This window comes from Daphnia pulex, chromosome 10 (assembly GCF_021134715.1).
Source record: "Daphnia pulex isolate KAP4 chromosome 10, ASM2113471v1".
Lineage (NCBI taxonomy): Eukaryota > Metazoa > Arthropoda > Branchiopoda > Diplostraca > Daphniidae > Daphnia > Daphnia pulex.
In genome coordinates this window covers 11,625,218-11,641,121 of record NC_060026.1, presented here as the reverse complement: position 1 = coordinate 11,641,121, position 15,904 = coordinate 11,625,218, and the positions used below count along the sequence as shown (strand labels likewise).

General features: G+C 41.1%; 5 protein-coding genes across 7 annotated transcripts; 2 read left to right on the top strand and 3 right to left on the bottom strand.

Annotated features, from left to right (window-relative positions):
* Positions 1-20: 20 nt before the first annotated feature.
* On the top strand, positions 21-4,284 carry LOC124205817 (urocanate hydratase-like). 2 transcript variants are annotated; one of them, XM_046603335.1, is made up of 15 exons: positions 21-432; positions 873-1,003; positions 1,080-1,233; positions 1,323-1,513; positions 1,613-1,679; positions 1,782-1,863; positions 1,941-2,002; positions 2,116-2,226; positions 2,351-2,524; positions 2,670-2,890; positions 2,991-3,268; positions 3,360-3,473; positions 3,562-3,660; positions 3,737-3,830; positions 3,913-4,284. In XM_046603335.1, the coding sequence occupies exons 1-15, from the start codon at positions 307-309 to the stop codon at positions 4,019-4,021; spliced, it is 2,013 nt and encodes a 670-aa protein (XP_046459291.1). In that variant the 5' UTR covers positions 21-306; the 3' UTR covers positions 4,022-4,284. The 2 variants fall into 2 exon arrangements, with proteins under 2 accessions (XP_046459291.1, XP_046459290.1); XM_046603334.1 differs by having other exon boundaries at positions 200-432; positions 1,613-1,863.
* On the bottom strand, positions 4,075-7,673 carry LOC124205818 (matrix metalloproteinase-2-like). Its single transcript, XM_046603336.1, has 12 exons — positions 6,921-7,673; positions 6,672-6,827; positions 6,432-6,562; positions 6,290-6,351; positions 6,128-6,230; positions 5,935-6,062; positions 5,699-5,857; positions 5,180-5,634; positions 4,939-5,083; positions 4,713-4,851; positions 4,476-4,597; positions 4,075-4,400 (listed from the first exon to the last, which is right to left on the bottom strand). The coding sequence occupies exons 1-12, from the start codon at positions 7,242-7,244 to the stop codon at positions 4,285-4,287; spliced, it is 2,040 nt and encodes a 679-aa protein (XP_046459292.1). The 5' UTR covers positions 7,245-7,673; the 3' UTR covers positions 4,075-4,284.
* Positions 7,674-7,805: 132 nt separating this feature from the next.
* Positions 7,806-9,037, bottom strand: LOC124205821 (coiled-coil domain-containing protein 25-like). Its single transcript, XM_046603339.1, has 5 exons — positions 8,766-9,037; positions 8,612-8,703; positions 8,362-8,541; positions 8,102-8,304; positions 7,806-8,034 (listed from the first exon to the last, which is right to left on the bottom strand). Exons 1-5 carry the CDS (start codon positions 8,836-8,838, stop codon positions 7,953-7,955), a joined length of 630 nt encoding a protein of 209 aa, XP_046459295.1. The 5' UTR covers positions 8,839-9,037; the 3' UTR covers positions 7,806-7,952.
* A 229-nt stretch (positions 9,038-9,266) lies between these two features.
* Positions 9,267-12,557, top strand: LOC124205816 (FACT complex subunit Ssrp1-like). Of its 2 annotated transcripts, none has more exons than XM_046603333.1 (12): positions 9,267-9,489; positions 9,562-9,747; positions 9,815-10,030; positions 10,098-10,273; positions 10,331-10,466; positions 10,543-10,646; positions 10,709-10,837; positions 10,911-11,018; positions 11,082-11,265; positions 11,326-11,431; positions 11,490-11,785; positions 11,856-12,557. In XM_046603333.1, exons 1-12 carry the CDS (start codon positions 9,439-9,441, stop codon positions 12,453-12,455), a joined length of 2,292 nt encoding a protein of 763 aa, XP_046459289.1. In that variant the 5' UTR covers positions 9,267-9,438; the 3' UTR covers positions 12,456-12,557. The 2 variants fall into 2 exon arrangements, with proteins under 2 accessions (XP_046459289.1, XP_046459287.1); XM_046603331.1 differs by having other exon boundaries at positions 9,271-9,489; positions 11,484-11,785.
* Positions 12,558-12,966: 409 nt separating this feature from the next.
* Positions 12,967-15,228, bottom strand: LOC124205820. The gene is made up of 6 exons (XM_046603338.1): positions 14,850-15,228; positions 14,460-14,715; positions 14,232-14,386; positions 13,953-14,157; positions 13,602-13,885; positions 12,967-13,541 (listed from the first exon to the last, which is right to left on the bottom strand). Exons 1-6 carry the CDS (start codon positions 15,183-15,185, stop codon positions 13,422-13,424), a joined length of 1,356 nt encoding a protein of 451 aa, XP_046459294.1. The 5' UTR covers positions 15,186-15,228; the 3' UTR covers positions 12,967-13,421.
* Between the last annotated feature and the right edge of the window lie 676 nt (positions 15,229-15,904).

Genomic DNA, 15,904 nt, shown 5'->3' with positions numbered 1-15,904 from the left:
AAGAGAGAGAGCGCCAAACAACAAGCGAGAAAGCCCAGAGGCGAAAGACGATAATGTTTTTCGCCGAAAAAAGAAAAGAAAAATACAAAATAGAAGAAAAAGGAAAAAACATTTGAGCGTTTATGGAACGTTTTTATTACCCATCTGACCTTCCCCTTTTGCACTTTTTCGTCTGTTTCTTGTTGTGCCCGTTTCTCTCTTCTCTCGCCCAGCCAACGTCAGTTGTTGTCTGGCCGCCATTGAAACCAAATCGAACTGAAACGTGTTGAAACAAAATCGCATCCGAGTAAAAACCAACAAAAAATCATGTCTACACTGGCTGAATTGTGCTCCGACTTGCTTTTAGATCCACTGCCTCCGGCCCGGAAGCGAAATCCAGCCATTCCGCACGCTCCTGTTCGCAATCATCGACTCAACCCGACGGAACAGAAGGTCTTTTTTTTATTTATTTGTTCTGATTATTCTTTTATTTTTCCCTGATTTATTTGTATCGTGTGATAAATCTCTCTCTCCTCCGTTGTGTGTCGGCTTTTGTCATGGTGCCAATGATTGAATTCGCCATGTAGCTGGCGATATCTGTTGTTGCGCGAATGGCTGACGTTACGTAAGTTTCCCACAGCACAAATCCCTTGAATCCCCCCCAAAAGAAAAAACAAAAAAGTCGGACCATTTATGGCAATAGTTGATGACTCGCCACGCTTTCTATAATAATAATACAGCTTCTTTTCATTCCCTTAGTTTTATCCTGGCTAACGTCGGGATGTAGATACAACCTCTCTGGCACATTATATGTAACGACAGGCTCGTTTTTTTGGAGCTCCAGCACATTATTTATACGTAATTCTTTTTGGTTTTTGTGTTTTATTTAAAAGTTGGCCGTTCGCAATGCCTTGCGCTACTTCCCTCCGGCCACTCACGTCCAACTGGCCAAGGAATTTGCGGATGAGCTGAGAGACTATGGTCACATTTACATGTACCGTTTCATGCCGACCATTTCGATGAAGTAAGCCGCCAAAATGCGATTGAATTGGCGTTAGATCCTTTTGATGTTTGGAATAAATTTGGCTGTTGATCGACAGAGCTTATCCCATCTCCGAGTATCCGAGCCGGACCAAGACGGCCGCCGCTATTATGCATATGATTATGAACAACCTGGACCCCCGTGTCGCCCAGTTTCCCGAAGAATTGGTTACATACGGAGGCAACGGCCAAGTTTTCTCCAATTGGGTTCAAGTAAAATTTCAATTCAATCAAACATGTCGACCCAAAAAAAAAGATGGAAACCATTTTGGATTTCCCGCATCTTCTTTATGATTTCCCAGTTCCGGCTGGTGATGCATTATCTGGCTGAAATGACGGATGAGCAGACGCTGGCCATGTATTCCGGACATCCGCTCGGTCTATTCCCTTCCACCCGCTCCGGCCCACGCGTCGTCATCACCAACGGAATGGTCATCCCGAATTATTCGAGTCGCGAGCACTACGACAAAATGTTTGCCCTCGGAGTCACAATGTAAACACAAAAAAATTCTTTTGGGAAATTAAAAAAAAAAAAAAGAAAAATTGAATGAAATTTTTATCTTTTTGTGGGGGTTGAATGACTTTAAAATAGGTACGGCCAAATGACGGCTGGCAGTTACGTCTACATCGGGCCCCAAGGCATCGTTCACGGGACCACAGTAAACTTTGATTCAATCACCTTCGTGATGATTGAGCTGTCGAATAATTTTCGGCGCAAATTTAAAATTAAATTTTTATTGAAACTATTATTTATATTGCAGTTGACTGTCCTGAATGCCGGCCGGAAATATCTCGGCCTCAACGATCTTTCCGGCAAAGTATTTCTCACATCGGGACTTGGAGGTATGAACATCAAATTCATTTCTCGATTGCGTCGATTTTATTTTTAGAAAATTATTTTAATTCGTTGATAATTACAGGAATGAGCGGTGCCCAGGCTAAAGCGGCCACCATTAGCGGATGCATTGGCATCGTCGCCGAGGTTCAGTTAGACCCATTTGCAGCTAATTAATTCTGCCAGCTCAATAATAACCAAACGAAATCTATCTTTTTTTTATTTGGCAATCGTTGCTCTGTTTATTTTTGACATCATAGGTCAGTTATGACGCGATAAAGAAGCGCTACGATCAAGGCTGGGTGCTGGAAATGATCGACGATGTGGATCGGCTGGTGGAACGCGTCAAAACTGCCCGTCTCAACAAAGAAGTATATATAGACAAGATTTGTTTGTTCCCTTTTTAGATTTCTCTTTTCCAACCCAACAAAAGAGAAGAGAGAGATAGACGAGTCGCATATACGTTATTGATGATCAATCAACCGAATAAATCAGGTCACGAGCATCGGATTTCACGGCAACGTCGTCCTCGTCTGGGAGAGACTGGCCCAAGAATACGACAAGACGGGCGAGCTGCTGGTCGAGCTCGGATCGGATCAAACGTCTTGCCACGATCCCTATTCCGGCGGCTATTATCCTGTCGGATTATCTTATCAAGAGTCGCAAGATGTAAGGCTAAATATACGCGTCTCTCCCGGCATAATATAATAAATCCTTCTGATTCTCGGTGGTGCACAGCAGTTGAGCTCCCCCCCAATTAATTTGCAACTCTGGGGGGATTTTCCCACAATTTTTTTTTTCTTTTGCTGTGCAGTTGCTGGCCAGTGACCCGCAACTCTTCCGCCAGCGCGTCCAGGACAGCCTGCGCCGCCAAATTAAGGCCATCAACGCGCTAGCCGATCGCGGAATGTTTTTCTGGGACTACGGCAACGCCTTTCTGCTGGAGGCTCAGCGATGCGGGGCTGACGTCACCGCTGGAGACGATCCTACCGGCCTGAAATTCCGCTATCCTTCCTACGTCCAAGACATCATGGGGTGAGTGTTGATGATGTTCCAATTTGTTGGTTTATCGATTGATTTTTTTAATAAATAATAATTTTTGGCGCGACTTTTAAATTTGAATTTACGCGCGCAGGGATATTTTCTCGTTGGGTTTCGGTCCCTTCCGCTGGATTTGCACGTCGGGATTGGAACAGGATCTCGAAGTCACGGATAGGATCGCCCAAGAGGTGCTGGAGAGCATCGTTCAAGAGGGCTTACCTGATAACATTGCCGTTCAGTATCAGGATAACATCAAGTGGATCAAAGAAGCCGGCAGGAACCGGTTGGTCGTTGGGTCGCAGGCCAGGATCTTGTACGCGGACCAAAGGGCCCGGGTCACCATTGCTCTAGCTTTCAACCAGGCTATTCAGGGTTCGTATCTAATTGACTCATCTCTTATACATTTTTTTTTTGAGATCGTTAAATTGAATTTTATTATTTGACGATTTTTATCGGATCCCAGAAGGGAAAGTGTCCGACTATATCGTGCTGAGTCGAGATCATCATGACGTTAGCGGAACGGACAGTCCGTTTCGAGAGACGTCCAACATCTACGATGGATCGGCCTTTACTGCAGGTCGAGAGGCTATAAATCTTTTGGGCTGTTTTATAGTTTTGTTATTTCCGTGTTTAAAAATAAAAAACGAATTTATCAAAATGCACAGACATGGCCGTCCAGAATTGCATCGGCGACTCTTTCCGAGGTGCCACTTGGGTCTCCTTGCACAACGGCGGTGGCGTCGGTTGGGGTGAAGTGATGAACGGTACGTTTTAAAAAAATTTAAAAACATGTTTGAAAAAATTCGGAATGAAACAAGTTTTAATTATTTATTTTCCTAGGCGGATTTGGGCTTGTTCTTGACGGATCGGACGAGGCTCACGAACGAGCCAAGAATATGCTCAATTGGGACGTATCGAACGGAGTCGCTAGAAGGTTAACAACTTTCACCTAATTTATTCACCCTGCTGGAATGAAAATAAACCACCAGGATTAACTGAATTCAACTGTTTTTTAGGAGCTGGTCCGGAAATGCGAACGCCATCCAGGCTATCCAGCGAGCCATGGCGGCCGACCCTCGACTGAAAGTGACTCTACCCAACCCTGTCGATGAGACAACCTTCTAAAAGCAAAAGGGGGATAATCTTGTCGAATCGGCAGAAATTTCAAAACATTCCAATCAGCGTACATTTCCGTTTAATCATTCCGTCTGATACGAAAGCGGCGGCGTATAACATACAAAAGTAGTAGCATTTTTTTTTCTCTCAAAATATGAAATAGAGAAACAAACCAACAAACAAATAAGTACTATGGATGTATGTATAAAATGTTAGAGGTCGTATATCTTATCATTAGATTTTTAATAAATGGGGAATTTTTAAAATGGAAATTATTCCGGACATCCCAGCCAGAAAGGTGTGGCTTCTTGAGGGTAGCGCATGTCAGTGCGTACCAGAGTGTCGTCGAACCGCCAAAACATTTTGTTTTTGAAGAAATACGTTCGCCCTTACAAGTTTACAACACAAAGATATAATTAAAATTTAAGGGAAGTTTAAGCATTTAAAGAATGAATTGAATTACCATCAGTCCACTGCATGGCTGCGTCTATATCGGACGTTACACCTCTCCACCTGGACAGATCGTGCGGATAGCCGGGATCCATTTGTCTTTTAACGTCGTCGTAGCGCCAGTAAAGATTCTTTCTAAAAAAAAAAAAAACAATCGGAGAAAGAATTAACCTAAGTTATTTTTCAAAGTTTTCTAATCGACGCCACGGCCTCGATTATTCTTCTCGTACGTCAAAAAGATAAAAAATACCTAAAGAAGTAAGTCTTTTTATTCTTGCCCCAAACGAAAGCGGCGTCTAGATGGTCTAGTCCGTCCGGTAGTCCGAGCCAGCTCAAATTCGAATTCTCTTCCACCATCCGGTCACCGTCAAATACCCAATAACTTGAACCTATTGAATATTTTTAAAAATAATTAATTAAATGTGTATACAATCTCTACCGGATGGCCAATCAAATTAAATTTTATTAATATATACCGGAAAAGAAGACAATGTGTCCATTAGGACGCTCGTACAGTGCGTCCACTTTGGGCAAGGATTCTGGAAGTTCGCGAAAGAGATGGCGGATGTGGGTTGGATATCCATCGTCTATTGCAGCTCTTTGACGGAGTCGCCAAACGTACTGCGAGCCAAAGGAATCACATTTCCAATTTGCACAGAAATATAGCTGCTGGGGGGTATAACTATTCAAATAGAGAAGTGTCCGGTATATACTTACTTGACCCTTGAAGAAGAACAGCTCGTTGCGGAGGACGGAAACGGCGTCAAAGTGGCCCTGGCAAATATCCGGAATCCTGGGTGATTGATCTTCGTTTGTGGCGTTCAACTTCCTGCGATGGTCATCCACCGTTTCGTAGTCGCCCTCGTAATTGATCGTCACCGTTCTCTCGGTCGTCGTCGTCGTCGTAATCTCTTCGTCCCTTACAAAAACGGTCGTCGCTTCCGTTTTCCCGCTTCCGCTTTTCGAACTGTGATCGTCGTCAACCTCGTTGTAGTCTTCGTAATCATCGTAGGGCGTTGTCGTCCTAGACGTGGGTCTTGTAGGCCTGGGCTGCGTCGTCGTGATGGTCGACACCTTCTCGGTGGTAGTTTGGGGTTTCGGCGTTGTGGTGGTAGTGGTGGTTGTCGTCGTTGTAACATCTTCATTCCGATCGTCGTGCACTTGCCTCGAAACTATATAATTTAATGAAAACAATTTTCAATTGATCGATGAATTGTGAGTGGCAAATTTCCTTACTGTAGAGCTGATACATTGCTAGAATGTCATCGTAATCCAATTGAAGATTCGGTTGCGATCCTTTGTAGTAGGGAAACATGACGGAGCCCGGCACGGGGGAATGTGCTAGTCCTAGGGAATGCCCTAGTTCGTGCGTTGCCACGGTGAAAAAGTCAATTCCTTATGAAATATTTAAAACGAAAAAGAAAATTGAATAACACAAATTTAGACTGGAAGTTTTATAAGAAGGGACTAACCGGAACCCTCGTCCGGGTTAACGGTCCACGGCTCGTCTTCATCGAAATGAACGTCGCCACCGAAATTGTCAAATTCATAAGGGTAGTAAGCATGGGCTAAGGTGTAACCAACACCGTCGAAAGGATACCTGCAATTTTTTGGTTTAATTCAATTGAAATAACTTGAACACATTTTATAGGTGAAATCTATAACCTATCGCCATGGTATCCGCGACCGAAAAGGATAGTGATGTCCGCGTCTGGAGTTGGTACTTGCACAAACTTGAGATGGGCATAATCCGACCATACCTTGAAGGCTAAAAAGATCAAATTAAAATAATCCCGAAAATGATAAAGTCACAAGAAACAAATTTACCTCTTTCAAGTTGTTGAATTGTCGTTTCTTCATCGCCTACTTTGGGCGACCAGTTAGCTAAACTTTCGAAACGCAAGGGAAATGAATAAATGATTAACAGTTGCAAAAAGGCTTGGTTGATTAGCTCTTAAAACATTCTTACAAGTAAGTGATTCTTCGTTTGTTCCAACCGGGTGCGCCGACCACGAACCTTTTCCTTCGCCGTCTGTTTGACTGCTGTTCGCTATTATCCAATTCCACGTCTTTGTTACCGCAACGAGGAGTCACCAGCAGCTTTATTACGTTAATGATAGGTTCAGATTACAATGTTACCAAATTTTCGTTAAGCGGAAAATGAACGGGAAACAAGTTCACGAACGGTTTCAGAGGGCAACAAATTTACTTGTAAGGTGTCGTTGTCCATCCTTCCAGTTGGCGAGAGACCCCCGAAACTCTGCATGGTTCTGATTGCATCAATCACGGCTTCTTCTCTGTACAAGGCTTCCGAGTTGGAATCCTGGCGGCCTTCTAGGTAACCAAATTTTTGCAGAAACCCCATCTTACCAAAAAATGAAAGGATTAAGATTAAATACGAACTTTAAATTTTTCGATTGTTTTGTTGGTTACATAATAAAACGAACGGGACACTTACAACTACGTTTACAGTCGCTCCTTCAACATTTCTTGGGGATGCAACGTTATGATTTTCCGTGGGTGAAACGTTCCGAATCGATTCCGGAGAGGACAAGTTTTGAGGATGGATTGACGCTGATGGTTTGGTGCTCACGGACAGGGATGAAAGCGGAGGCTGGGCGGTGGTGACGACGGCTGGAGCAGCTGCTTTTAGGCTAGAAGACTGGGGAATTTTTCTAGTGGCGTTAATTGGTTTAGAAAGTACTGGGGCGCAGTCAGAGCCCATAGAACACATCAGCCAAAACATCAGCAGAGACTTGAACGTTAACACGGAATTCGGCATTGCGCTCTACTCTAGTCGAGACGGAGTGGACGAAAGCACTCAGCATACACGACGGTATCCACTTGAAGACTGAATTCCGTCTCGAACGTTTTAAACTTGATGTCTCGGTTTCACTTTTGAGGTCAACTACCCGTCCAACAGATTCTGACGTCGCAGTAGGAAGGAAATAAATGTGAGAGGAAATCCGTATTCCTTAGAGATCCTGGTTTCGCTTCCGACTAATAAAATTAAATAAAAATTTCTGTTTGATTTCCTGAATGAAAACCAGAAGTCTTGGTTTACACCCATTTTCTTCCGCTTTCAGACGGAAGTTGCCAATCTTTTTGGGGGTGAGAATCACTTCCTGTGTTGCGCGACTCTGGTGCTCAGTGTGGTTTCGAAACAATATTTCAGTGGTAAACAATAACTATCGATGGGCATTTGATGACTTAGAGAGATCTGCTCGTCATCATAACCTTTGGCTAATGTAAACAAAATGTCAAGATCTGAAAATTGGTCATCTGGAATTAATCATAGCTATACTTATAATCTCCCTATATTAAAATATATTAAGAAATTATGTTTTATTTCCACATTTTTATTGACCAAGAGAAAACTCGAGTCAAGTGCGAGGAATATTTTAATAGCACATATACTTCATACGAAAAGGCTGATCGGTTTGTGATCGAGTTCGCATACACTCGGCTGGTTGTTAACGTAAGCGATTTCTTACATGAAGTCATCGGAATCGTTTCCATCATCATCTTTATTGGTCTTCATGTTCGTTTGCTTCAGCAAGCGATCGTAGCTCCTAAACATGTAAAAATTAACATTTCTGTGTAAAAAAATAAATATAGTGTTTAGTAAATCAAGGTCACCTTAGTTCAGCTTCATCCTTTTTTCGCTTTTCTTCTTCTCTCTCCCTTTCTTTTTGTTCTTTAAGGAGCCTTTTCTTGTCGTCTCTTTCTGCACAGTCTCTCTGTTCTCTTTCAAACCTTAAATCAGGTTTTTTCTCAACTTTGGTTTTGTTGAGACGGTTTACAATTTCATTAATTCTTTTCTCCACCCTAATCTTGCGAACCTATAAAACTTGATTGTTAGATAATGGATAGGAACACATTAAGAAGGAAATCTGTACATCTTTTTCTTTGTGAAATCCAACTTGTCCAACTTCCATACCAGGAGTCTTTTTCAAATTAGACCACAGGGTGTAAACAACATCAATGTTGTTCATTTTATTCCCTTGGATGCTGTTCGCTTTACATAATTGTGCTGCATCTTCTAAAATGGCTGCTGGAATATCATCAATTACTTGACCCTACAAATAAGAATAGTAACAGAGCTGTATTAAAAATTGTTTTATTTGATTTAATAAAAAAAACCCTTACCTTGTTTAGTCGTATGTAAACATGGGCTGACGATAGCTTGTCAACGTGGAACCAAACATCTTCAGGCCATCCCCACTTGATCAACTCCTCATCTAGTTGTTACTACAAGGATTAATAATCCCATTTTATATCTTACTGATTGATTACTTCTTACTTTCATGTTTTTCTTCTCCCATGAAAAGTGCGCAACTGGGTTGAACGGCGGTGCTGACGAAATAGAAAACCATTTTAAATCTTAAAAATATAGTCAACTAATTTGAGAGGGCCAGCGAGAAAACATTCAGATCCAAATTCCAATTTTTTAACACGTGGATATACTATTTTCTACAATAGTAAATGCAACTTGACAATCCGCCTTGCGGCTGACAGTACTTCGGATAACACTAGAAGAATACGGTCGATCCCTCTTGACCACTTTTTGATCTTTTGATCATGTAAAGCTCTAGAAAATCTATGGTAGTGAGTGCCATCTGGAGTCTCAACATTGTAGAATCCACATTCCACAATCCTGAAATCCTATCCAATCCAATCAACGAAAAATCCTCTTCCCCAGTTTAAATTTCTACTTAAAAATAATTTTTCTATTAAACTATGATTTATTTCAAATGTTCAAATACGGTATCAAATATCTTTAAAATCTAGCGTTGCCCAAACGAGTTTCACTGGCAACGCTTTATGGCCATTCCTTATACTTCTCCGCTCGGCGCGAAGTAAAATAACCGACTGCTGGTGTTTTACATTGTTACGATTATTCTCTTGCTTTCCAGCTCGTCTAGTTGGATTTTTATTCATTTCGCCAATCGGGATTACAATTTTTTCGTTGTGTGATGGATTTTTTAGAGTTCTCTGATGTTTCAGCTGAAATTAAAGGCTCAATGGTAAGAGGCTCGCTAAATTGTCATATCGGCTGCACGTGAATCTTCTTCTATTGACAAAATTTTTTCTTCTAGACTCCAGGCCGTCTAAAACTAACGGATCAGAGTATCGTGTTCAAGAATTCCAAAACGGGTAAAGTTGAACAGATAAGTTCTTCTGACATTGAATTGGTTAACTGGCAGCGACTAGCTGGTGCTTGGGGACTACGTGTATTTCTCAGAACCGGAGCACTTCATCGCTATGGTGGATTTAAAGATTCAGTAAGTAATTTTTTAACATTTGAAAGCTTTTTTATTTTCAATTTCCTATTAATTTGGTTTTGTCTAGGATCAAGACAAGCTGGCAAAGTTTTTTACTCAAACCTACAAAAAAGACATGCTGGAGAAAGAGCTGAGTGTCAAAGGATGGAATTGGGGCCGTGCTGAGTTCAGTGGTTCAACTATGTCTTTTGAAGTTGGAAACCATACTGCCTTTGAGATTCCTCTAAGCAATGTGTCCCAATGCACAACAGGGAAAAATGAAGTCACCTTAGAATTCCATCAGGTGGGTACTATTATGACAAACAATGCTGCAGACATCTTACCTACTGCTTTATTTTCTCTAAAACTAGAATGATGATGCATCAGTCAGTCTGATGGAGATGCGTCTCTTCATTCAGTCCAATGATCAAGGTGGAGATGATGCTGTTGAAGCATTCCAGAAGCAGGTGATGCCTAAAGCAAGTGTCATCAGTGCTACTGGTGATGCAATTGCCATCTTCAGAGAAGTTCAGTGCCTCACACCAAGGTATTTTCTATCATTTGTACTTAAAACATTTGCTCATTTAGTTTTTATCCTTGACAGAGGTCGCTATGACATCAAAGTTTTCCAATCATTCTTTCAACTTCATGGTAAGACATTTGACTACAAGATTCCAGCCTCTACTGTACTTCGCCTGTTTTTACTTCCGCACAAAGATGGTCGGCAAATTTTCTTTGTAGTAAGTTACACATCTCTGAAAAAGAAATTAAGAAAAGAATCATCATTAATCTACATATTTTTATTGTGTAATTCAGGTAAGCCTTGATCCACCTATTAAGCAAGGTCAGACGCGTTACCACTTTTTGGTCCTTCTCTTTAACAAAGATGAGGAGACATCTTTTGAAATACCATTATCAGAGTGAGTAATTTTGAATAATTCAACATTTTCAACACGTCATCAAAAAACGTTTGTCCTAACAGGGAGGAATTGAAAGAAAAGTTTGAAGGCCGACTTTCTCGTGATTGTAATGGTCCAACTTATGAAGTTATGAGTACCGTCATGAAGGCCATGGTTAACCGAAAGGTCACTATACCTGGAAATTTTACTGGGTAAAATTTTATATTTTCATTTCAAGTGTTCTAGACTGATTTCACAGTTTCCTTCTTTTTTAATTATTTATAGCCATTCTGGAACCCCCGCTGTTGGATGTTCCTACAAAGCAGCAGCCGGATACTTGTATCCGCTAGAACGTGGTTTTATTTACGTTCATAAACCTCCTATTCACATTCGGTAGAATTCGTTTCCCTGAAATTTTTGTTTGCATATTTTTTAATTTATTCTTCCTTCGCACAGATTCGAAGAAATTGCAAGTGTTAACTTTGCTCGTGGCGGAGGAAGTACCCGTTCTTTTGACTTCGAAGTTGAGACCAAAAATGGGGTTGTTCACACCTTCAGTAGCATTGAAAAGGAGGAATATAACCGCTTGTACGATTTCGTAAACAACAAGAAGCTCCGCGTCAAAAATACTGGCCGATCCGTAAGATCTAGCAACCCATTGATAGTGTTTGTACTAATCAGTTTTTGTTGTACGTAATAGGACAAGTCCGCTCATGGGGATGATTTTGGCGATTCGGACGAAGAGGAAGCGCCCGACGCATATTTGGCTCGTGTCAAGGCTGAAGGCAAACAGCGTGACGCAGTTGGTACGTTTTCCTTGCTTAACGAAACAAAAGCCTTTCCACTAACATGTGCCAGTTGCAGGTGACGATTCGGGTGGAGATTCTGATGAAAATGACGAAGACTTCAAACCTGGTGAGGAAAGTGACGTAGCAGAAGAATACGACTCCAATGTGGCTACGACCGACTCGGAAGCATCCGACGCATCAGGTGGAGCCAAGGCTAGTAGTGCTGCGAAGGCTAGTAGTGCTGCCAAGGCTGGCAGTGGTTCTGGCAGTGATTCCGATTCCTCGTCCAAAAAGAAGAAAAAGAAGGACAAAAAAGAGGAGAAGGAGAAAAAGGAAAAGGAACCCAAGAAATCCAGTAGCTCGAAATCGGCGGTAATATCATCTTTCAATTTGCCAATAATTTCAGAATTAAAGTTTTTATCGTTTATTAATTTTGTTGTAGGCCCCTAAAACTCCCAGATCGCACAAATCCAAGAAGGATAAGGATGCAAACAGGCCCAAACGACCACAGTCGTCGTACATGCTGTGGTTGAACGACTCACGCGAACAGATTAAAAAAGATAACCCTGGCATAAGTGTCACAGATCTGATGAAAAAAGGTGGCGAAATGTGGCAGAAGGTTGAAGATCGATCTATATGGGAAGCCAAAGCTAAAGTTGCTAAAGAGGCCTATGATAAGGCTATGAAAGAATATACTGCGTCTGGAGGAGGATCGGCAGTTGCTAGCAGTTCTTCCAAAAGCAAGGACAAAGAGGAGAAAGCCGCCAAGTCGTCCAAGTCCTCTAGCAAGTCGTCAACCAAAACGCCAACTAAAACGCCAACCAAAGCTGCTAAAACAACTCCAGTTAAATCTCCTGGCGACTTCAAAAGTAAGGAATACATCAGCACCGACGAAGAATCCTCCTCAGCGTCTGAAGGCGCCAAGAAGAAGTCCAAGGGCTCCAGCAAGAAGACTGACAAGAAAAAGGTTGAAAAAGAAGAAAGCGAGGAAGAAGAAATGGAAAGTGAACCAGAGTCCAGCGATGTGGCTGACAGCGATTGAAGTGGGTGTATCACATTATAGTGTCATAAAAACGTTATTATAAAGGCGTCCGTTGTAGCTGCGTTCTCCGTTATAATACAATGTAATTTCGTTTCTTTATAATCGCCTTTCTCGACTAGTCGACTACATGTGGATGAAATGTTTGAAGACCGAAGTAGAAACTTCCATATTCCCTACATCAAACTAGTTCCCGATCCTTTTAAAAATAAAATGTTGACCACTGAGTAAAGTTAACCAAGCGGACAGATTAAATATAGTCTCGATTGCCACAAAAGTTGAACCATTTCAGTCTAATTTGGTTAAGTTCTCTGAACTGACTACCAAACCTCCGAAAGAGATTTTTTTAGCTAACCCAATACGAAGTTTGGGTCTACGTGATAAACGTATCTATTACGGTAATAGATACGTTAAGTATTACCCAGTATTAAACACAAAACCCCTGAAACATTCTCATCCTCTCGAGATGGTATTCAATTATGTACAACTGTATGTAGAAAAAATGCATTTCAACCTAACTTCATTTTGTTTATTTCTAAAAAACAATTAAATTTCTTTACTACACAAATTCATTTACAGTTCAAAGGGAGTCGACGATTTCCTCCTCCAACATGAAACCAGTGAAATGGGTGTGGTGGAAATTGTCATCGTGCAAATACGCTCCTGACGAAAGGTAAGAAATTTCTAACCAGACTGTATCTCCTTTTTGTAAGTTTAGAGTCGACTGGAGGGTCACAGGGCTCCATTGATTAGCGGAGACGAAAATGGAATCTTGAACCGACGCGAGTCCAATTCGATTGCCGTTCAAAAAAAGAGAGACTTGTAAACCGAATTCATTTTTCACACTATACGATGATAAGCAAGAATCAGAGCAAGCAGGAAAAAACGCCAGTCCCGCGAAGGAGAAGAAATAAGTTCCCTTGACGGATGCCTTGAATTTTCCTGATGGGTTCATGGCCTTTCCGACGTTTACTTGCTCAAAATCAAACGTAATTGGGGTGTTGGGCTTGTTGAATTTTTGGTTTCTCTGAACGTAAAAATATGTTGGCACCGATTTGACGTCAATGTATCCAATAAATTTCTCGAAACCTTTTCGTAATAAATCAGTTTTAAATTGAATAAATAATTAATGCAAAACAAATATTTTACCGGGATCTTGAAAAAATCGGTGAAATCACAATAAACAGATTCCATCATTTTATGTCCTTTGATGGAAAAGAAACCGCTCAGGGTGTAACCCATATCCTTTAGATCATCACAGGACGTTGGCATTGGAGTAGCGATTTCTGCAGGTTTTGTCGAGGGTTCTGGCTGTCTGGAATATCCGGAGCATGTCAAATTGCCCAGTGTGTGGATACCGGAGGAAGATTGCGATTGAGTTCGACCAAAATGAAGGCGAGTGATTGGTAAAATATTTTTGTCAGTGATAACACCTGAACGAATCAAAATGTTTTTGAGACATATTATTTTTAAAATTTTCTGATGACATGACTGATTTACCTTTGTCGGATAACTGCCGTTGTGCGAGACTGTCACAGTTGCACATGACTGAAGAAACGGCACAATTCCCATCAATTCCACACTGACAGGTGGGAATTCCATATGCGTTGTTTCCGGCCCAGAAATATTGTGAATTCCCATTTCTGTCGTTCCACCAGGAGTACATGGTATTTTCCAATTTGTGCGGCGCGTTGAAGCAATCGTACTGGGATACATTAAAAATTATGATAAATTCCCTTAACAGGATAGCTACGGTATTCAGATACCAACGAAACTTACTGTGATCGACTGACGGCATTCACTAGACAAATCGGTCAAAGCTTTTATTTGTGCCATGGACGCTTCATATTTGATGGAACGCGAATAACATCCGGCCCCTGCGCAGTGATCCACGTTGATAGGAGCGAGACTATCGTGTTTAATTGTGGTCGATCCTTATTTTTAAGTAAAGAAAAGTGAATGTCTTTTTTTGTTTCAATTAGCGAAGGAAACACAAATTCATTTTACCTGTTGTCATGTCGCAGTACACGTAAATTGGAGTTTCGCCGACGCCTTGTCCGTCCGGATCGATCCATTGCATTCCGGATGGAATCGAAACATCCATTGCACGGATTTCTGCGCACGTTCTGCGGATCTCACCCATGGGAATATCTGGTATTTTACGCGCGATCTGATCAAATATGGAAGGTAAAATCTTTTCGAGTGTTTTCACTTTGGTCTCCAGTTCCGCTACGTTCTTCAACAAATCTTGTTGTTTTGCATTCTGTTGTAGAAATAGACGCATGTTTTGTTTTATTCCCCAAAAAATAAATGATCAAATTAATCTATCCATTATAGTTAGCCACGAAAAGGTTAAAAGAAAAAGGGTGAAGCTAAGTATATAGAGATTAAACGTACACTGTTGTCGAGTTGATTCTTCAGTTTCTTTACCAGATTTTCAAGTTCTCCAATTTTAGTCTGAACATCGTCTGGCTTGGTCGACTTAGCTGGCTCGGCTTTCTTGATTTTGTTGGGCTTACGCGGCTTGTTGACTAGGCCTAGTTTATTGGCCGACTTGTCTCCTGGCTTACCTGCTGTCTTACCTACTTGCTTGTCTCCTGGCTTCTCCGTCTTGACTTCTGACTTGGCCGTCTTGCCTGAGTCGCCTTGAGCATCAACAGTACCGAAAGAAAAACAAATAATAGAGCAACATAAAATTAATAACACGGGGATAGAGAAACGAATCATTTTCATTCTTTCCGTCTTAATCTAACTGGCTCTGGTCACAATTTGGTGTTTCAATATATAGCCATTTCAGAGCCGAGCGTTGGATCCGGAGTATGATTCTTGCCCGTTTTTATGTCAGGTTTTTATCTTAAATGGATTATACATGTAATAAAACATACTTTAAGCTTTAAACGTTTCTATCTGAACATTTATAGCTATTGCCGTTGTGCAATGTCCATGAGGTTTGTTTTAACGTTAAAAATCTTCAGAAACATCAACACAAAATATTTGACGAAACTAGACGAAGATTATAACCACATGTTGAAACCTATTTTTTAAAATTAATGATTGATATTATTATTTATTATCCAATTGGTGTTGGTTTAGAATTTGCTGCATATTTTTCAATCTACTAAAGACAGTTTTAACTTTGGCTTTGAGTAGTGTGCAATCTACGGCCTCCTTTGAGATTACGCAAGTATGTGATAAGAAAACTGTAGATGAGAATAAACCTACAGGCTACAGTACATGTATGAAGTCGATAAGTACATAAAGTTCATAAACTTTATGCTTATTTCTGATTGTTTCACAGCCGCTGTAACAGCTTATAGGATTATAACTCGGAATCGTCGATAAGCCTATGGACCCCATATATATATAACAATTAAATGTGTGGCTATGTGGAATTTTTTAAAAACAAGATAACAAGATAAAACTTTGCTCTGCACTTTATGGGCGTCTGGGTG